Source organism: Nicrophorus vespilloides, unplaced genomic scaffold (genome assembly GCF_001412225.1).
Source record: "Nicrophorus vespilloides isolate i.1.1-1 unplaced genomic scaffold, Nicve_v1.0, whole genome shotgun sequence".
NCBI classification, from domain to species: Eukaryota; Metazoa; Arthropoda; class Insecta; order Coleoptera; family Silphidae; genus Nicrophorus; species Nicrophorus vespilloides.
This window is the reverse complement of record NW_017100094.1, coordinates 172,807-193,233: the sequence shown is the minus strand read 5'-3', so window position 1 is coordinate 193,233 and position 20,427 is coordinate 172,807. Positions and strand designations below refer to the sequence as shown.

Here is a 20,427-nt window from a genome sequence, read left to right as displayed (position 1 = left end):
ACCAAATTTTACAGATATTTACCTTATCCTTATACTATACTACCCAACAAACAGCACTACCTGCAAAGTAATATAACGTACTTTTATACAAGATCTCTTCCTAGAGGGAAGAAGCAGGAGGAAGAAAAAAAATCATAATACGATAATTAAACAATAATTAATTAAAGAAGATTCTTTTATTTATATGTTAATAAAATATAAAACATTTATTTTGTTTCTAAACTTACAAATAGTACATCAAGATATATAAGAGTGTAACTAAATTTAATTAAGTATTATTGCTCAATAAGAAAGTTCATTGAAAATAAGACGTAAAAATGATTAAACTAAAAGTTATTGAATATACAATTTCAATTCCATATTTGTGTTCAGTGGACAACATTTCTAAGATTTAATAAGATTTATGGGTCGACAAAAGAAATCATAATATATCTAGTTCCTTTAGTAACTAGTAATCCTTCATGGAAATGAGTTAGTCTACCTGGATGAATTAAAACCCATCCAGGTTTAGTATCTACAACACTGCAATTATATCTTAAAAATTTGCAGCCGCCACCTTCGTAATCAACGTTTATCTCATTTAAGGCAATATTAATTGTGTACGTCGAACTGTCGTGGTGTGGTCTTAAGGAAGGTTGTTCATCAGGGCGATAACGAACGACAAAATTCATCATGGAACGCGGAGGATCGTGAAAATATCCAGTAAATACTAATTCTTGGAGTGGGCGAATGTACTGCTGCAAAAAGTACAACCAGTGTGGTTCCCAGCCTACTTGATTCATATGAATATCACGTGTGGGAACTGCCTCGTAGCCGCCTTGCAGCCTATTATCATCATTAGTGCCACTTGACCATTTTCCAAAGGATTCCATCATTTGAATTAAATCATTGCAGAATTTTCTGGTTACCACTGGGAACCAATATACATCTGGACATGGCTAAAAATAAATTAAAATGCAGAACTTGTATAAGAAAGAGAATGTTGAAAAATGTACCTGTTTAGGTTTCTTCTCGACGTTAAACGCTTCTGGGTATTCTTTGTGAATATAACGTTCTTCCCAATCTTGCTGGTTATCGAAAATCTGATACATATCGGGTACAGCCAGTGTTGTGTCGAATGATTCTGGATTGATCAAATGGCCGAAGTCAATTCGGTTGGAAACATACATGAAAATATCTAAATCGCGAATATTTGCACAGAAGGCCATATCGGCGTCAAGATTTCCTCTGGAATAATGTATCTTCGTGCGATCGTATTTGCGTAAAAGCGTGGCATTCACCAAGTAACAGTTTGTAATGAATGGTACATTCCATAATCCTCTGAAACAATTGTATACAATAAATAACTAATTAATAAAACTAATAAATATAAAATACTAAAACTATTTTTTTATTGTACATAAAGTTTAAGTAGAAAAATGCAGTGATGTGCACATTGAAGATGCAAGGATGTAGCGTCGTTTAAATAAGCATAAGACAAATAATTCAATGAATATTACTTGTTGAGTAACTTAACATTGACCCCTATTTGAATTCAAAAAGGCAATTATTATATTAGGTCCCTAGAATAATTCACGCTCTCGAAAACAAAACTGTAAATATCGAACGAGTGCGTGCAATGCAAATATCTGCTGACGCTGTATCAAAGGAGGCTTACTGATGAATGTCCATTGGGACAAAGAGCAGAAAATATCTTTTCAATAGTGAAAGAAGAATGAACACAAAGCATTTTGCAATTATCTGCATTGTTATAATCTGCCTTAATGCGACACAAGCAGCACGAGGAGGGGGCAGAGGTAAGTGATTACAAATTATAAAAAGTTCCGCTGCAAAATTGCGACTCGTCTATCAATAAATACTAGCTTATAGCATTTACTTATCACATGAAAGAGATTTCCGTGATGGCTTTCTGCAAGCAACGCTATTATTTGTAATAAATTACAAGGAATCAACTTACAGTGTTTACTTAATTTAATTAAATTGGATTATATTTCAGGGAAACAAAGAGCTCGAGGAAGGATCTACAATTCCCGAATGCCCGTCATTATTCAGCACAGAAATCCGGCTGCAGCGAGTTACTATGATAACAAAGATGTAAAATACTTCCTTTTCTGTTTAATTGCACTAGTATTTATTTGATATTTTAGGGTGCGAAAATTGTAAAGGCAAGTCACTTCGAATTGGATTACATGTTAGGAAGAAAAATCACATTCTTTTGCATGGCTAAAGGTACAACAATACTATTTACTCATCGAAATAACGCAAATAAGTTTCTTTATTTTAGGATATCCCAGACCTGAAATCGTATGGTTTAAGGATGGTATCGAACTTTATGCCCATAAATTCTTTCAGGTACTGAATAAATCGACAATGGTGACTATATTACTTTTGTTAGAAACTTTTATATGTATTATTTAATATTAATTTAATTAATTCAATAGAAAAACTATTGTAGTTTTAATTGTGAATATATAAATTAAAATTGTTACCATACTGAAAAATAGTTAGATATGAGTAATTTTAGGTGCACGAGTGGCCAATAGGAAATGACACGATGAAGAGCAAAATGGAAATAGACCCGACGACACAGAAAGATGCCGGATATTACGAGTGCCAAGCGAATAACAAATACGCCATCGACATCCGCGGATTTCGCACCGACTACGTTATGGTGGCTTACTAATTGTATCAAATGAAAAATAAATGTTGATCCCTTATTTGTATACGCGCCCTGCGTGCTCTAACAAAAAAACAACTTCATTTCCTAAATAGGATTTTAAACGGACGGACAATTCCAGCGCATTTAAATCTCTGCTTAATAGTAAAATAGTTTTGATAAAGGCATATCAATAAACGCGTTCCCTTTTGTACTCATTTATTTTAAATTGAGACCAATTCACTGCAATTGTTTGAAAAGGGATCTGCAGTACACATCCACATTTCCAAACGATCCAAACAGCGACCGGTTCGCGTCTCCTCAAAATGTACATCCACAAGTATTTTCTCTTACTTCTGTTTGTGTTGATAATTAACGATGTTCAAGCGCGCAGAGGAAGGACCAGGTCGAGAACCAAGTCTAAAGTAAGCAAATTAAGTCGAAAATTGCAGAATCCAATTAACGGCAACTATTTTTTCAGTTTCAAATAGGTTTACCGATCACCGGAAAATACAGAGATCCCGAATCCGATCAATATTACAATAACAATAACGTAATATAAAATGATATAATAAACGATTTATTAATAATTAGCGATTTTAGGGTGCAAAGATTACATTGGCTTCCCATTTCGATTATGAATACGTTCTTGGACATAAAATTGCATTCTTGTGTGTTGCCAAAGGAAATCCGAGACCACACATCACTTGGTACAAAGACGGCGCTGAAATTTTCTCTCATTTATATTTAAATGTAAGAATAAATATTACAATTATCTCATCGCCTATTGTTACTTATTTGAATTTCAGGTTCACGAATGGAATATTGGTACCGATAAGGTTAAGAGTAAGTTGGAGATCGATCCTGCTACCCAAATGGATGCTGGAGTCTACGAATGCACCGCTGATAACATGTATTCGATTGACAGAAGGTCTTTCAAAACTGATTTCAGCATAGCTTTCGATTAGATAATCTATTGAAACACATATATTAATCTTATTATTGAAAATAAATTACTATATAAACCATATTGGTATAGTAATTGTTAATTGTTGTATAATGGAATTTAATCCATAATAAAATGTATAAGTTATATTTGTGATATATTTTTTGTATGTATTTCTATGTTTAAATAAAAAATATTACATTTCAATTAATAAAAATTACCTAAAAATTCGTTCTCACTGAAAGCAATTAAGGTATTGTATTGAATTTGAGACTAATTCTTTTTATACCATTAATAAAATAATTAATATTTTTCTATTTTCCTCAGAATTTGAGGTCAAAAAAATATGTAATATTGCAAATTTAATTGATTTTATATGATTAACGTAACTTATTGAATATTACCTTTTAGTATTGTGGACGATATCCATGTAATCATTTGAACGAGCATAGAATCCGTCGGTGGTCAGGGCTCCCCAAAAGTTACTCCAAGCCTTTTTAGGTCGAACCAAAAGTGGGGCAACTATAGTCCTATTTTGTTCAATTAAAAGCCTTAAAGTGTGCGGATTGTCCAAATGAGCAATACCGTCTATAGAAAAGTAAAAATCGCAGTTTTTCAATAAACATTGATCCCTGAAACATCAACAATAAATAATTTAATATTAAAAAAGGTAACAAATTAAACAATTTGGATAGTTATATAAACTTACAAAGACAAATCTCTAGCTGCCCACTCGTTAATTCCATCTTCAGATTTAACTTCTTTGATGCTCAAATAGTCGTTCTTGTGGAAATCGATGAATTGCTTTATTAAATCCTGATGATATTTTAACTGAAACAATAAAAATAATTAGATTTAATATTGAGCATGAAATTAAATTTTAAAACTGCTACATTATTGTGGATGAAAATATGCATCCTCTTCTTAGGATAATGCAAGCTGTTAATTTTTTGCAATTGCTCAGTCAAAAACGGAGTGGCCTGTTCAACGAATACAGCAAGATAGACAATGGGCATTTTATGATCTGCAGTATCCTCGAAGTCCATGTGTCCATCTTTACAATGAAGACATCCTTCCTGCGGTGTCCAAGCTTGAGCTGCGTAATTTGCCAACGCGTTCAACGCTATTTTCGATGGTCCATTTCCATGCAAAATCAATGGCTGAGTCTGTGTCAAGAAATTCTTAACAATAAAATTTGTACTTTCTTTTCCTTCATCAGGGTATATTTCAATTTCACCTAAAACCAATAATTATTAGTTTATTTTTTTAAAATATTGATATTAAATATTACTTGTGGCTCCGTTCAAATTTTGGAAGATCTCGCTGTTATGATCCAACTTGAATTTATGTTTGTTCCTGAACGTTTCATCAAGGTATGCTTTCGTGAAGAATAATTGATCATCCTGAGCATCTTCGATTGTTTCGCGCTCGAGTAATTGTAAAATATCACTAATGTATCCCATGTAAAGTCCGGAATTCAAATAAGGTTTTCCGTGTGTCACTTGGGGGTAATCTTTCGCCAAAGATTGGTCCGGCCAGCACGCAGATTCCGCGCCGAACAAAATCCTGGCTTCAGTCTTTTTAAAAGCATCCAAAATTTGTTGCATTTTTGACAGGAAGATCACGTCGTATCTGGAAAATTTACAACAAAAGAATGTTATGTTTATGCCTTTAATCGAATAATGTTGTTAGGTAACTTACCCATCTGTGAATAACACAATCTTATCTTGATCATCTTCGGTTGTCTGTTTCTTCAAGGCGTCCCTAAATAAGTTTACTTTCCAGCCACCACCGGCTTGTTGTCTTATGTTTTCCCCGCCTTTCCATTCTTCACCCATTCCCAATACCGTTGGTAATATTCCATATTGTCTTGCAGTTTGTAGATACCTCTGAAAACCGTCAGTTTCTTCAGTAGCTACTGTGTAGACTAGAACTTCATCTGAAACAAATAAAATAAAATAAGTGTATGTATATAATGTAATTATTTATTTGGTTATTACTAAACACAATAAATATATTATTTCAAATAATAATAATATCAATCATTATGATCCATTGCAAAAAGCAATGTTTCCGTCTTTTTTTATTACTTAATAAAATTTTAAATTAATTATTGAATGAAAAATGTTAATTAAAGCACAAAAAATATGATAGTCAAAATGCTTATAATAAAGTAGGAGTTGCATAAACTTTTCTATCAAGTCTATTTCTAAAAAAACAACATTTAAAACAATTTTAAATCATCTACAATCTACATTAATTAGTAAAATTATAATTTTAAATTTAATTAGCAATGATTTATTGTTTAATGAGTAAGGTTGAAACTTGCACTCTACAATGACGCTATTGTTATATCATCAACGAATAAATTACAAATTTTAAACTCTTACTCTTAACCACTTGTGTGCTGTATTTCTTTCGAAACCGGTTTTATTTTGGAGATGTTATATATATTTTTTTTTATCCAAAGTAATTACAACAATCATATTTTATACATGAATTTATTTATAGTTAGTTCAATAAATACAATACAATAATTCCTTATAAATGTGTCTGCTTTAATTCTTGAGCTGTTCATAACTAATTGATTTCTGACCTGGCGCATGCCTTGTGTTAATTTTATTGTACATGAACATCAGTCTCTAAAGTGTTTTGCTCCAATTGAAATACTGTATACGTTTGTATTTACATAACTTCATAATATTTACTAGAGCTAAATAAAATATTTAATATTAAGGAAATAAATATAATCGATGTGTTTACAATTTTAAATGCTTTAAAACATAAGTAAATAAACCTTAAATATATTTGTTGGGTACACATGTATGTGCTACTACTTACAGTTTATTTATTTGTTTGATAACAATATATCATATGTATACAATTGAAGATAATAATCAGTAGCAAAAAAAAACTTTGTAGAATTTTCAGGTTCGCTTTATCAATGAACTTCCACAATTCTCTCGTTATATTTCCGTTTGATTTACATTCATATTTATCTCTGTTCTGTACATACTTTTTGACAAACTTATCTTTTGCATTTCCTATGCATTTAATTTCATTATACAACTGAGTGTATGTATATGAATATTTGTAAACTTGGATTATATAAAATTTATCATAATGACCTAAATTATCCATTAAATTATCTATAATCAATTATAAATTATTTTATTTATTATGAAATAGAGATTACGTGGATGCAGCAAACTTAATGTAAACAAATCTTAATGATACATAAAGCTAAGACCAAAGGCTAAGTGGCACCACTTTGAATATTACATAATGTAACAAGAATTTGTTAACTATTTCTTAGAAATTTTCCAAACATCGTAGTATTTCTGCACAAAACAAATTGTATTTATAGAAAATCTAAAAATATTTCAATACTTCGCAAATGCATTTCGACAACCAAGCTAATAACGTTGAATAATTTGAAATCAAATTTGAGGAGTTTCATTAAACAATTCACTTCTTTGGAATATAAACTATTTCTGTTCTGAAGTTGATGACAGTGCATTAACCGACTTATTTTCTTCTGGTAGAACACTTACATAAAGTGTTAAAGTAATCAAATCTACTCCAGAAATAATTAACCAAAACATCTGTGAATTATATTACATGCAACAGATTTAATTTCAATGAATTTACATATAAAATACCATATTTTTTTATTCCATTCTCTTTTTCGAATGTTCGACAATATTTATTTATTATTTCATGATTATGTTATGAGGATGTAACAGTCTTCGTTTCATATCTAAGTGTAAACAAATGTGACTACCGTTGAGTGATACATAAAATTAAGACTAAATCCACTAGAAATATTTAATAATGAAACAAGAATTTTCAAACTGTTACTTTGAAATCTTGCAAATATCGCATCGTTTCTGCATAAAACAAATTGTATTTAGAGCATGTCTAAAAATAAAACTTTTATTACTTCGGAATCGCGTATCTCCACGTAAGTTAATAAAGTTTGGCTAATAATATAAAATCTATTAATGTTACAAGTTCTAATAAATATGTTTTTAAAAGAAACTAAGAAGTTGATCGAAGTATTTGTTAAACCACTCAAATAAGCGATAACGTTAAAGTAATCAAATCTGTTCCAGAAGTTATTAACCAAAGCATCTGTGAATTACATCACATGCAACAGTCTTTAAATGGAACTGTGCCACATCCTCTTGATTAAAAAAATTATCTGCATGACCCATACATTAATCGTATTTTCTAGAAACCAAAAAAAAATTCCGCAGCTTACATAAACATTATTATTTTCAATTAATTGATTATTTTAACTTATTATTTATTTATATTTCATTTATAATACAATTTTATAACATCTTAAATTATAAACCATTCATATTTTTATATAAAAAATGAGAAAATGCATTCTAAACATTTAAATTAATCCCACATGTTGCTATGATCTCATATTGTTAATTTGCAGTAGGAGTTTATTTATAAGTTGTATAAACATTGAAGCATTTGTGTAATTGCAACGTTTGAAATTGTTTAATTCTGTTTAAGATTATTTAAAATATACGATAAAATAATTGTTATTGGTGTAATAGTTATTATTGTTTATAATATTTGCCTTACCATTAACTATGGCACTTTCAGCAATATTAATAAATATTACTGCTAATATTATAAATTTATAGTACGAACACATATCTTTTATTTGCCGGCTTGAAATTAGAAACAAGCAAAAAATATGAATTATATTAAGAACACACCAATCCCATCACCGAATCACTACTAAACATAAATGGTTCACACATCAAACCCACCAGTTTGTTTTGATTTGTGTATACAACCTTCTTAACTTTGCTCTTATGCAACTCTTTAGACTAGCATGCATTGTTTTAAAGAAATATGATTTCAATTATTACCAATTATATACAGTTTAATGAACAAATACGCTAAATCTAAACAAAACTAGAATACTAATTTAATTATGGTATGTTATAATTTTAATTATCAACAACTATTTAGTTCTATGTTCTAAATAATTTCGATCTATTTATATAAAGTAATGCGATAAGTTTAGTTCAATATGACTTATGTATGGTTTCGTTTGAGAAGATTAAATTATATGTATAGTAGAAACTTACGTGAATAGAGTACATAATTGTACAGATTTGTATACTTAAATGCTATACATGAACGTAATATATTTCATTATCTTTTGTGTCCATAATAAAAAATATTTCTATTTTTTTGATTACTGTAATTAAAATTAATTCTGTTGGATATTTATTTGAAAAACCTTATAACAAACGTACTATTATTAACAAGACTAACACATTTTATCGATATGAATCCATCAACCAATAAATCCAATTAATGATGAAATCAAATCGGTCAATAATCGCATAATCCTGTTAATAACTATCTAGTATTTATTAAAATGGGTCAAAATAGCATTCTTATCAAAATAAAAACTCTAAAAATCAACTTACATTTGCACTCAAGAAATTTATTTGATATTGTTGCAAGTACATGTAGTTGATAGTTGGGTTTCTATCCTGTATTCATCACAAGGAAATAAGAATGCAGCGTTACGCATTATAGCATAGTTAATGTATTTCAAAGAATGTAATTTGATCACATCCATGTATGCATATTATTTATAACAATGAAAAAATAGCATTTCTTGAGAGTTCGGTCAATGACCTTTACATTGGTTTTGTAGTTTATGTTTATTTACATGTATTTCTTATAGTTAAAATATTTGAAATGTTTCAACGTTATTTGAACTAAAAAAATTAATTTTAATATTAATTCAAAATAAGGTTTTGGTGTAAATATTTGAAAATTATTTATGTAAAATAGGGTTTTTTTACAAAAGATCAATATGTTAAAAATATTGCTTTTTAAATATTTTTCTATAAAATATGAAACGTGTAAATATTTTAATAAATTAATAAATAACGTTGAAAATTTATTGAATTATATTAATTTATATCACTGCTTTTTTCAACATATTAATACATGCTACTATTATCAGCTAAATTTAATTAATTTAAAATAAAGAAATGTCAAGAAAAAATGTAATAATTTAACTATATCTATAAATATGGCGTAAGCTTCCTTAATTATTTTTTTACATAACGTAAAATGAGATTGTATTAAAGGATTCTTACCATTTGATTTGTATAAATTTAGTTCTCTAGGTTTATCATTGCAGGAAATTGAGTCGCAAACACCTTCTATCGATACGTCTATAATTAAAAACACAAAATTAATGAAATTTACACGTTAATTAGAAAATATCGAAATAAGAAAATTATAAATAAAAATCAAGTACTTGAATCTTACCTGAGGAAAACGTCAATGATAAATAAGATAAAATAAGAAGTATAAGGTACATATCGTGCGAGATCTAAACTGAAAATGTCTGTCTCTAAACTTCGGTGGCGCACTTTTACACCCAGCGAACCGAAAAATTAGCGGTAAGTGTGAAATTATCCGAAGCAAAACTCCAAATCGAAAAAAAGAAGACAAAGTCTCCGACCCAAAAACTACCAAGTAACAAAAAAGAAACAAAGAACCGAACGCGTTCAGCTCAATTTCCTTGTATTCATATATAAGTATTAACTGTACACGGTAACAACGAACTGATTGCTTTCGAATTTGAACATCGCAGCGATATTAATTGTTTGCGCAGCAATACTTTTCTGGTATAAAAAAAAACCTCCATCAAGCTTACATAAGCAACAAGTTTGAGTTTTCGAGAAAACCCAATCTGCATTGCAATTTATCTCGGAAATCAAACAACCTTCAATTATGGTTTCGACGTGTTACATAATCGATTGTATGAAATGAACAATAAGATTTACTGGTTAGAAACGGAACGTGCCTGCATTATGAATGTTGGTTGTATCATTATTCGTGAAACCTTTTTATTGTGATTTTTTTTTTGTTGTTTATTAGTATGTAAATTAATAACGTCGATAAACATGATATAATGTTAATAACGATTTTAATGAACATGCAGCGAATATTCACTGATAAAAGCGTATGCCAAACAATCGATAGGGCCGCATTCGATTATACTTATAAGGTATCGACATATAACAATTCAATTAGTCGTAATAAGATTAGAGGAGACGAGCGTTTTAAGTTTACATGCGTTAGTATAGAACGAGGAGTCGCTGTTAGGATACGTTTTATTTTGTGCTAAAATGCCACCAAAAAGCGATCCCGAACTGCAAGAGCTCAGGAAGGAGCTCGAAGATATTTATAACAATTTAAAAGTGAGTATTTATTTTCAAAAAAAAATTACTTAGTTTTTTAAGATTTAACTCTTATACCTATCCATCAAGTATTTAATTGTTCCTAAACACTAATTTGTTAATATTAAGAGTTACAAATCCAAAATGTTCTTAAGAAGATTCCAAAAGATATTTCGCCCAACGTGGGGCTCGAACCCACGACCCTGAGATTAAGAGTCTCATGCTCTACCGACTGAGCTAGCCGGGCAATTTTCATTGTTAAGGAAAAAAAAACAAAAAAATATATTCAACATCTAACATTTCAATATTAAATAAGTACTAATTATTTTTATTATTTATAAATTTTAGAATTACAAGATATATACTTTATTTTTAATAATATAAATTATATAATTTATTTCATAAACAAATTTATTGTAATTCGTATTTTCAAATAATTATTTCGTAATAATTAATTAGTTAATAATATAATATTGTTATTTATTTGGTAGGAATCGCAAGAAAAGCAAGCCGATGTGAAGCTACAGGAGACGTGCAGTAGCGTCAGTGATCCTCCGAAAGTAAAACTATCAACGAAGAAAATGTTGAAGGGTCACATCAACAAGGTGAATTCTGTCCACTACAGCGGTGATAGCAAGCATTGCGTGACGGGTTCACTGGATGGCAAATTAATTATTTGGGACACCTTTACCGGCAACAAAGTGCAAGTAATACCGCTGCGGTCTGCATGGGTTATGAGCGTCGCATTTGCGCCTTCTGGTAACTTCGTTGGTAACATAAATAAATATTAGAAAGCGTCCGCAACATCTGTAACCAATATGCTATTTTAGCGTGCGGAGGTATGGACAACATGTGCACTGTTTACGATGTGAATAATAGAGATACTTCGGGAGCAGCGAAGATGGTCAGAGAATTGGCAGGCTACGATGGTTTTCTAAGTTCTTGCAGATTCCTAGATGATAAAACGCTCCTCACCGGATCCGGCGATATGAAAATGTATTTGGTTTTAGCCTTTTATTAATACTTTAGTTTATTATCAATTTGTAAATATCTGTTTTCTATATTTGGTGCATGATTTAGATGCATGTGGGATCTGGAAACTGGAAGAAAAACAACAGACTTTCAAGCGCATAACGGAGATGTTGTATCGATCAGTTTATCTCCAGATGGTAAGACGTACGTGACCGGAAGCGTAGATAAATCTTGCAGGCTTTGGGACATTAGAGAAAATAAACCGAAGCAAACTTTCTTCGGTCACTCAGCCGATGTAAATTCAGTTTGCGTAAGCTCTAAATTACGTAATAGAAAAAAAAAAACTTAAATAACTAATACAAATATTTCAGTATCATCCAAGCGGTCAGGCTTTCGCCACTGGCTCAGAGGATAAATCGGCCAGACTTTTCGATATCCGAAGTGACCAACAAATAGCGTTATATGAACCACCAAACAAAAACAGTGGATTCACAAGTTGCGGATTATCCTTGAGCGGAAGATTTATTTTATGCGGATCTGATGACAATGAAGTGCACATTTGGGATACACTTAAAGTTCAGCATAATGGTAAAAAGGATATGGAGTATAATTGAAAGAGGATGCATAGAAATGTGCTTGATTTTAGGAACATTGCATGGCCACGAAAATAGAGTTACGTCTCTTTCTGTGGCGCCGAACGGAATGGCAGTTACAACCTGCAGTTGGGATCAGCACGTTCGAGTCTGGGGCTAAATAAGATAATCTTAATTTCTAAAAGAAGTAGTGACACTTATCATTTATTTTATATAATACAGATATACTACTATATATCATTTTATATATGCCTAGTCAATCATGTAACTTTTAGAATCATATAATATTTATTTCGTAGATTTATAGATAATTTATAATAAAATATGTTGGTTATTAACACATTATATATTTATATATGGCAGTTAATACCTATAATACTTGGCTTCCTACAAATAACTGATGCAGCATGTATTTTGTATCTTCTTTAATTTGTATATTTTGACTAGGTTCGTGAAATTACAAAGATTATAATTAATTTGAGAGAAAGCGTCAGAAAGACAAGATATAAAGAGAGTACTTGTAATCACAATTATGAATTATTATTCATACAATAAAAGTGGATACCACGATTTAATGCTTTGAAATACGTGCGTTGAATTTTTTTAAAATTAGTGAGCATACAATTGTAAAATATCTATTCCATTTTCAATTGCAATAAAAGAGCATGAAGTGAAATTGCACCTGTTTCTTTAGTGCTCCATTCTGGACAATCCCTGGCCACTGAATACGCACCAGGTTTTACCAGCAACTGAAATGTGGCCAAAGCATCTCTTCCCGAATCCAACCTGAATGGTTCCTCCAAACTCTGCTGAAGGGACGGACTAAATACTACGTGGACGTCATCGTATCGTTGGCCAATCAAGTTGGAATACAACATTTGTTCTGAAATAATTCATTTTTTTTTTAATTTTCATACACAATTTGGTTACACAAACCTTTTGTTAGGAGCTGCCCTTTATCGAGAATTCCGCGAATCGTCCCAAGTTTAGTTGGATAATACGCGGTGTGCCATTTATCTGTTTGTATATTTTGGATATTTTTCAAAGGAAACTTAACCCATCCTTTAAATAGAAAAAAACATATTAACTAGTTACACAAATGCAATTTAATAATATACCAATTAAAGATTCATCCTTCAAAGAATCTACATCCTGAGATATAATCCTGTAGCAATTATTGCAATAGCATATTGGGTCCTCTGATAAAAAGTAATCGTCTATAACAAAAATTAGAAAAAATAATGCTGTCTTTAAAATTGTAAAGTATTAGTACCTGGAAGTAAAAGCGACTTTTTGAATTTGATGCAATCCTGTTGATATTGGCAAGGAGATTGTTTAATTGGAGTTATTGGTGAGATTCTTTGGCTACTCGCTCCTCCGCCAATAGACGCTGTACTCACTGATGGAATCGGTAAAGATAGATTTGCATCGGGTCTCTCCTTCTCGCACAACTCTAAGTCGGCTTTTTCACAACCTGCACCTCTAACAGGTTTAACTTCCTCATTTTCATTCAGAATTTTTATCTAAATAATAATAATTACTACAAAAGGATTCAATTAAATCGCATAAGAATCCTTACTTGTTGACATTGACCATACATATCAAATACTGCGTAACAATTTTGACCAGTTGGTGGTATCCACGTTAAAATTTCTTCAACGCAATCATTTATGATCAATCGAATACCACTCTCAAGTAACATCAGTCCTACTTTATCGCCGACTTTAAGATTATTCAATTTTTGACCATAATTGGATCGACTCTATAAATAAACTCACACTCAAATAATTGATTTTAAAACTTTATGATAAATACCTTAATTCCATTTAATGAAATCCAATCACTAGCAACAATGCAAAACGGACCTTTAAACGCCAAAGCTGTCGCAGGTAGAATAAAACGTTCAGGTAAACCACAAACAACACCTACTAACAAGGATGATTGCCACTTTTTATCCACTTGCTCAATGATGACATACATTGATTGGTTGTTAGTTAAACAAGGTTGCACAATTACCAAACCTTGGTTATAGGAAGCAACACGTCTCGCAACATTTCTTAACAAAAATATATACAATTATATAAAAAAAATGAGCAAAATACTATTAGAAATACCTCTCAGTGACAACTTCTACGTTCCTTCCGTGATTTTCATGAAATTCATACTTTACAGGAGGTAATGCTTCTTGGTACTCCTCCGGAATGGTTGCTTCTTCTTGCGGAGCGCAAGTTTCTGTTTCTTGATCCAAAACTATTTCTAAACTATCTTGCAAACGAATACTAGTGAGAGGTGAAGAGGGTAATCTCCTACTCAAAACAGAAACAGAGGAACAAGAGCCTCTTAAATCGACACAAATGTATAAGTTATCAGGAAAGGTGGGAAAAATTAGCGACAATTCTTCTCCATTGATGAAAGCTTTGATGCCTCCATCGTGCGTTCTTAATATCCCAACACGATCTCCAACTCTGAGCCATAAGAGAGATGGTGCAAATTGCTGAATTATTTGATTTTTGTAATGGAGTTCGTTTCCTGAAATAAAATAAATTAGAACCACAAAATTAAATGAATGTTATAAATAAACTCACCAGCCAAGTAGCAACAATCTGGAGGCAATCCTAGAATATTACCATTCGGAGCCATAGCTGTAACACCTATGATTAATGACCCAGCAATGTGAGCCATTATAGTTTGAATAGAAATTTCAAATAATTCATCGTGCGTTAACGATGTTGCACTGTATGCCACTGCCTGGAAAACATCTCGACACCTCGTAGCAATTCGTCCACCTTCTGCTAATGTCAAGCCCTTACAGTGATAATCAGAAAACCTGAAATAAATATCAAAATTATATTTAAAGTTTTCTCAACATTCATATATACCTATGCAAATCAGTCTCTATATGTGGCTGAACTACACTAACTGCTTGCAATGAAGCCGACGTATCTGATCTTGGACAACTTTCCATCTGAATTGCTGGAATTGGGACAATCGGTGATTCACATGTAATACTAACTTGAGCGCATTGTCCATACAAGTCAACTACAGCATATAAATTGCTATGTGTTACCATGCATGCAATGCCCTACAGAAAAGAAAAATAAGAGTAGTCAATATTGAGCACATGAATGAGCAATCTTTTAAATACTTGGGTCACTCCGTCCTTGAAAAATTCAATATTTTTCTCTGGAGTTTGCATAACTCCGATTCTCGTTCCCGCGCCTAATCTATCCAGATCGCACGGATAATTGCTTTTTATTGTTATCCCATTTTCCATCACAGACGATCCACTCAACATCCATGTATCTCGTGCCAAATCTGTTGCAGTGCTTGGTAAATCTATATCATCTGGTCGCACTGCTGTCACACCTATTGCATGATCAATATTTATTGTTAACATTACATATTTATATTATTTATGCTATAACAACGTTTTGTAGCAATTATTTGAACAGCATAGAATTGTTCACTATTAGATAATTTATATAAAATATTATAAAATTATATTATAACTAATCAGTAAATATAATATGTATTATTTATAAGACTAAAATATACCTAATTCGATACTTCCAGACCATCTGTCCACCATACTATCCAAAGATATTTCAAACAATTCTCCTTCTCTTAATGGCCGACTAGAAAAAACAATACCATCATTGAATTCAGCAAGTGGTTGAGGCCTCCAGGCTGTTAACCCATTATTGATTATCATTGCATTTCGACCATGTATATGATGGAACCTTAAATCACTGTAAAACAATTATTATTTTATTCTCAAAAGTATAATCTAACGTGTAAAATACCTATACAAGGTCGTATTCGAATGACTAGAATTTATAGTATCTGGAGATCCATAATCAAAAATATCGACAATAGTCGCCTCAACAGCCTGTCCATATAAATCAATGACTCCAAAAACTTTCTCAGGCACATTAGAGGCGGCCGGTCCCTGATCCACCCCGTTCACAAAGAAATGCAATAGTCCATTTTCTTTCCTTACTACACCAACCCTATCACCAACTTGCAATCTGTCCAGATTCATACCATACTGTTCTAATACAGTGGTACCATTATGCATAATTCCACTACCTAAATGCGATTATATATTAATATTTAGAAATGTCAAAACATAGATGAATTTCTACCAGTCATCATCCAAGTCCCAGATCTGACGTTCGTCATAGTAAATGGAAATTCGAGATCATTTGGAGAATGTGTGGTAACACCAATTTCTATTGAACCCGCCCATTTAGTTACCACTCTATCTAAACGCACCTCAAACATTTCGCCACCTTTTATTGACCTAGATGTAAGTACCACGCCATTATTAAAATCATCAGCAGCGTTAGGCCGATGAGCGGTACGACCGTTATTGATAACTTGAGCATGTGTACCACAATTTGGATGGAATGTCAATCTATCGTAGTAATCGGTAGGTGGATGGGGCTCTGCAAGAGTAAAATGTTGATCTTTTGTATTGCGACGGGTCATCAAGTTCTGCTCCTCTCTCTCATCTCTTTCCACAATTGATACCTGAGATATATATGCAAATAAGAAGTACAAACTATCGAGCGATTTTGAACTATACCTTTATAGTCATTCCATATAAATCGATAACTCCCCAAACGGTGGTTGGTACTCGCTCCGCAGCAACACCTTGATCCAAACCATTTATAAAATAATGCAGGTTACCATCAGGTTTCCGCATCATTCCTACTCTATCGCCTTCTCTAAGTTCATCTAAATTGAAATCGCCGTACTCTCTCCTTGTTCCTTTGCCATTAGTTAAAATCCCACAACCTGACATCATAATAGTCCCGCTTCGCATATTCGTCATTGTCGCCGGAAATACTAATGTCGAGGGATTGTGAGTAGTTATTCCCATCTAAAAAGCGCAATATTAAAGCTGTATGGAACATGCACTAGTTATGTAATTACTTCAATGCTTCCGCTCCATTTGTCAACTAATCTGTCTATACGAATTTCAAAAAGTTCCGCATCTATAAGCGGTCGGTGCGTCATCACAACACCATTGTTGAACTCATCTAGCGGTCTTCGACGCTCCCCTGTTCTTTGACCGTTCGACAACTTGATTAAGGATCCGCATCTATCGTGGAACTTTAATTTGTCAGGTCGTGGTGCTTCTTCAGGCAATGTTAAACTATAACTAAATTATTAAATAACTTAGCCCACATGGAAGCTAATTCACAGCATCACCTGACGTTCATATCCATTCTGATATCCAGACTATTACTACTACTTAAGCTCAATTCACTTATATCACCTCCCAAAGTAACATTTAATATGTCATTGTCTATTACAAGAACAGAACTGCCACTCAAGCATTCATCATTATTATGCTCTCGCAATAGGGGACTAGTTATTGTAACTTGCACACATTTCCCATACAAATCAACAACCCCATACACTATCTGTGGTAATCCCTCTGCAGCAACACCCAAAGATTCACCATTCACATAAAAAATTAAATCACCCTGAAATATTATGTTAAGTAAGTATGTTTACAATGTAAAAAATAATTTGAAATCTACTTCTGATGTTTTAACTAAACCAACTCTATCATCTTGGTTTAATGAATCCAAATCAACACCATAATGATCTACAATTGTTGAACCATCTTTAACTATTGAATTTCCACACATAATCTGAAAATATTTAAATAAACAAAAATTAAAACAAACAAGGCATAAAATGTCTTCAAAAGTCTATTTATATAATACTACAGTTGTAAGTTTTTGTGTTATAAATCACTTATCTACAATTAGAGTGAATCAAATAATATGTGCTAAACTATTCTATAATAACATGTTGCTAATAATAATATGGAACTGCATATACAACTATGTTAACTAGGTATTTTTTAAACAATTTAGTTATCGTACCCATGATCCATGGTCTAGTTTTGATGCACAATGGGGAAATTCCAAATTCAATGGCTCAATATCTGTAACACCAATTTCCAAGTTTCCTGTCCAGGAATTCACCTAAAACAAAGCATTCTAAAATGCAACCAACACAGCAACTGCACATACTTTTTTGTCAATTTTAATCTCAAACAATAAATCATTCATCAATGGTTCTGCAGTTAAAACCATGCCATGATCAAAGTCAGATTCATTTCTGACTGCTGTGCAATTTTCATTTTGTAAAGTGATACGTTCCCCACATCGATAATGAAAATATGCCATAATATCAATAAACTTGATTTGTTGACAATAACATTTTACCCAAATTTTGTTTATATTTTGACGGTATTTGACAGATGTCCAACCATATGTCAAAGAGGAATTTTACTAGTTTACATTTCTCAAACCAGGTGTCGTCATTATCTTACAATTTCTAAAAATATTGAAATATCCTACATAAAGATCAACATAAAATTATCACAAATATATTAATATTGCTATAATTTAAGCTAATTAATAATAATGAATATTTTCTACAACAAATTATATGAAAATAAAGTTGCATAACATACAAATAAGTTTGTTGGTAACATCTATTGATCATGTTATTATTGAGTATTAAGTAAATAATTGTATATATACTCATCATTAATATAATATAACTCTTCTTTTAATTTTAAAATGTAAATTATATTTAATTATTAAAATTAATAATTGTATGATTCACATCGTATTTGAATTAGAAAAAAGTTACACAAATTTTTTGAAATTTTTATAACTCAAAATGAACCAATTGTGTATTAAATTTATAAAAAGACATATAATTTAGATAATACAATAAATTTATATGTGTCAAATTTGATAACGTATAAATACATTCTATTTTTTTCTCATTGATATTATATTTACCAATTTCTATACAAAAAAAAGAATAAAATAAGTTTTTCAATATTTTGCATGAAGAATTATATTTCTTAATTAATTTACTTTTTATAACACGAACAAAATATAACTTTGAATGTTTAAGAAAACCCTCATTGTTTAATCTATGTTAACCATAAGTTCCTTGAATTCCTATTAATTCCTATTAATTGCTATATATTAAATACTTATTGATTATATTATAGAATTATTAATATATGTTTGAGATATTTGCTATATTTTGAAAATATAACAATCAATGAAAAACGAAGAAATGTTGAGTTACAAATATTGAATATTAAGTCAATTTTTCGAATTTTTTTGAATCCTTATTATACATTAACATGAAACCCGAATATTATATATACAATTACAGTTAATATTTTTCGAAATTATGAAAAAATAGGCAGAAAGACATTGGTCCACATTAGGTCCATTTAAAATGTATAAATAAATAAACTGAAAGTTACAGTTCAGATTTTCTTAAGCCGATTATTGGAGGATAATTTTATTGCTGATATATACAGTGCACCTCGCATAACGAGCATTTCGCAAAATGAATTGTAAAAAAAATGACTCGCTTAACGAGCGATGTTTCGCATAACGAGTGACGATGAGAAGAAAAGTCCTGGATTGCGCGCCTGCTACATCATTTTTAAAACTTGTATACACATATTATGTGTATTTTTAATATGTTTCACTATACGAGTAAAAATCCGGAAACTTGTTAAGCGAGATTCCACTGTACTGTTACCTAATATAACTATGATGTGGTTACAAACGTCTGAAAAATCCACAACATGCTTGATCTGAAAGAAATATCATCGTAAGTATAAAGATGTTAAAAATCTGAAAAAGGATTTAAAAAAGGCAGAAACTGAATATAAATTTATTTAAATTATTTCATTCAGCTGCACAGTGTATAATTGTAACTACTATATTAGTTTCATTTATATTATTTATATTAACGGGAGCCAATGATAAACAGTTACACATTACATTGCGTAGTGGATATTTGTAGGCACACATGTAGACAGACATTTATGTCTCATGTTACGTATAATGCAGATGCAGCATAGAATATTAGACATACTATAGATGTTCTTATAAACTCAGAACGCACCCAACATACTTTATATAGTTTTCATGAATGTAATCCAACAGTTGC

At 31.2% G+C, this 20,427-nt stretch overlaps 5 protein-coding genes and 1 non-coding gene across 8 annotated transcripts; 3 read left to right on the top strand and 3 right to left on the bottom strand.

The window, feature by feature from the left end:
- Nucleotides 1-295: 295 nt before the first annotated feature.
- LOC108567706 (procollagen-lysine,2-oxoglutarate 5-dioxygenase 1) lies at nucleotides 296-10,297 on the bottom strand. 2 transcript variants are annotated; one of them, XM_017928317.1, is made up of 9 exons: nucleotides 9,930-10,297; nucleotides 9,755-9,832; nucleotides 5,304-5,541; nucleotides 4,894-5,234; nucleotides 4,496-4,839; nucleotides 4,312-4,433; nucleotides 4,007-4,234; nucleotides 996-1,320; nucleotides 296-938 (listed from the first exon to the last, which is right to left on the bottom strand). In XM_017928317.1, the coding sequence occupies exons 1-9, from the start codon at nucleotides 9,979-9,981 to the stop codon at nucleotides 402-404; spliced, it is 2,265 nt and encodes a 754-aa protein (XP_017783806.1). In that variant the 5' UTR covers nucleotides 9,982-10,297; the 3' UTR covers nucleotides 296-401. The 2 variants fall into 2 exon arrangements, with proteins under 2 accessions (XP_017783806.1, XP_017783808.1); XM_017928319.1 differs by lacking the exons at nucleotides 9,755-9,832; nucleotides 9,930-10,297 and adding an exon at nucleotides 8,208-8,361 and having other exon boundaries at nucleotides 297-938.
- On the top strand, nucleotides 1,427-2,717 carry LOC108567707 (immunoglobulin domain-containing protein oig-1-like). 2 transcript variants are annotated; one of them, XM_017928320.1, is made up of 5 exons: nucleotides 1,427-1,796; nucleotides 1,997-2,094; nucleotides 2,148-2,229; nucleotides 2,285-2,373; nucleotides 2,525-2,717. In XM_017928320.1, exons 1-5 carry the CDS (start codon nucleotides 1,664-1,666, stop codon nucleotides 2,681-2,683), a joined length of 561 nt encoding a protein of 186 aa, XP_017783809.1. In that variant the 5' UTR covers nucleotides 1,427-1,663; the 3' UTR covers nucleotides 2,684-2,717. The 2 variants fall into 2 exon arrangements, with proteins under 2 accessions (XP_017783809.1, XP_017783810.1); XM_017928321.1 differs by having other exon boundaries at nucleotides 1,432-1,796; nucleotides 2,285-2,352.
- Nucleotides 2,896-3,639, top strand: LOC108567708 (immunoglobulin domain-containing protein oig-1-like). The gene is made up of 4 exons (XM_017928322.1): nucleotides 2,896-3,081; nucleotides 3,138-3,209; nucleotides 3,260-3,409; nucleotides 3,466-3,639. The coding sequence occupies exons 1-4, from the start codon at nucleotides 2,983-2,985 to the stop codon at nucleotides 3,622-3,624; spliced, it is 480 nt and encodes a 159-aa protein (XP_017783811.1). The 5' UTR covers nucleotides 2,896-2,982; the 3' UTR covers nucleotides 3,625-3,639.
- A 179-nt stretch (nucleotides 10,298-10,476) lies between the features above and the next one.
- On the top strand, nucleotides 10,477-12,996 carry LOC108567710 (guanine nucleotide-binding protein subunit beta-2). Its single transcript, XM_017928324.1, has 6 exons — nucleotides 10,477-10,867; nucleotides 11,338-11,617; nucleotides 11,677-11,842; nucleotides 11,927-12,128; nucleotides 12,190-12,406; nucleotides 12,465-12,996. Exons 1-6 carry the CDS (start codon nucleotides 10,796-10,798, stop codon nucleotides 12,569-12,571), a joined length of 1,044 nt encoding a protein of 347 aa, XP_017783813.1. The 5' UTR covers nucleotides 10,477-10,795; the 3' UTR covers nucleotides 12,572-12,996.
- Trnak-cuu lies at nucleotides 11,021-11,093 on the bottom strand. The gene has a single exon. It is a non-coding gene; the product is annotated as a tRNA-Lys (tRNA).
- Nucleotides 12,997-13,027: 31 nt separating the features above from the next.
- Nucleotides 13,028-18,663, bottom strand: LOC108567709 (neuralized-like protein 4). The gene is made up of 19 exons (XM_017928323.1): nucleotides 18,465-18,663; nucleotides 18,315-18,416; nucleotides 17,964-18,077; nucleotides 17,629-17,906; nucleotides 17,350-17,572; nucleotides 17,000-17,296; nucleotides 16,557-16,944; nucleotides 16,215-16,500; nucleotides 15,967-16,160; nucleotides 15,557-15,777; nucleotides 15,291-15,493; nucleotides 14,997-15,238; nucleotides 14,526-14,940; nucleotides 14,227-14,467; nucleotides 13,991-14,173; nucleotides 13,685-13,934; nucleotides 13,530-13,628; nucleotides 13,348-13,473; nucleotides 13,028-13,294 (listed from the first exon to the last, which is right to left on the bottom strand). Exons 1-19 carry the CDS (start codon nucleotides 18,618-18,620, stop codon nucleotides 13,047-13,049), a joined length of 4,266 nt encoding a protein of 1,421 aa, XP_017783812.1. The 5' UTR covers nucleotides 18,621-18,663; the 3' UTR covers nucleotides 13,028-13,046.
- Between the last annotated feature and the right edge of the window lie 1,764 nt (nucleotides 18,664-20,427).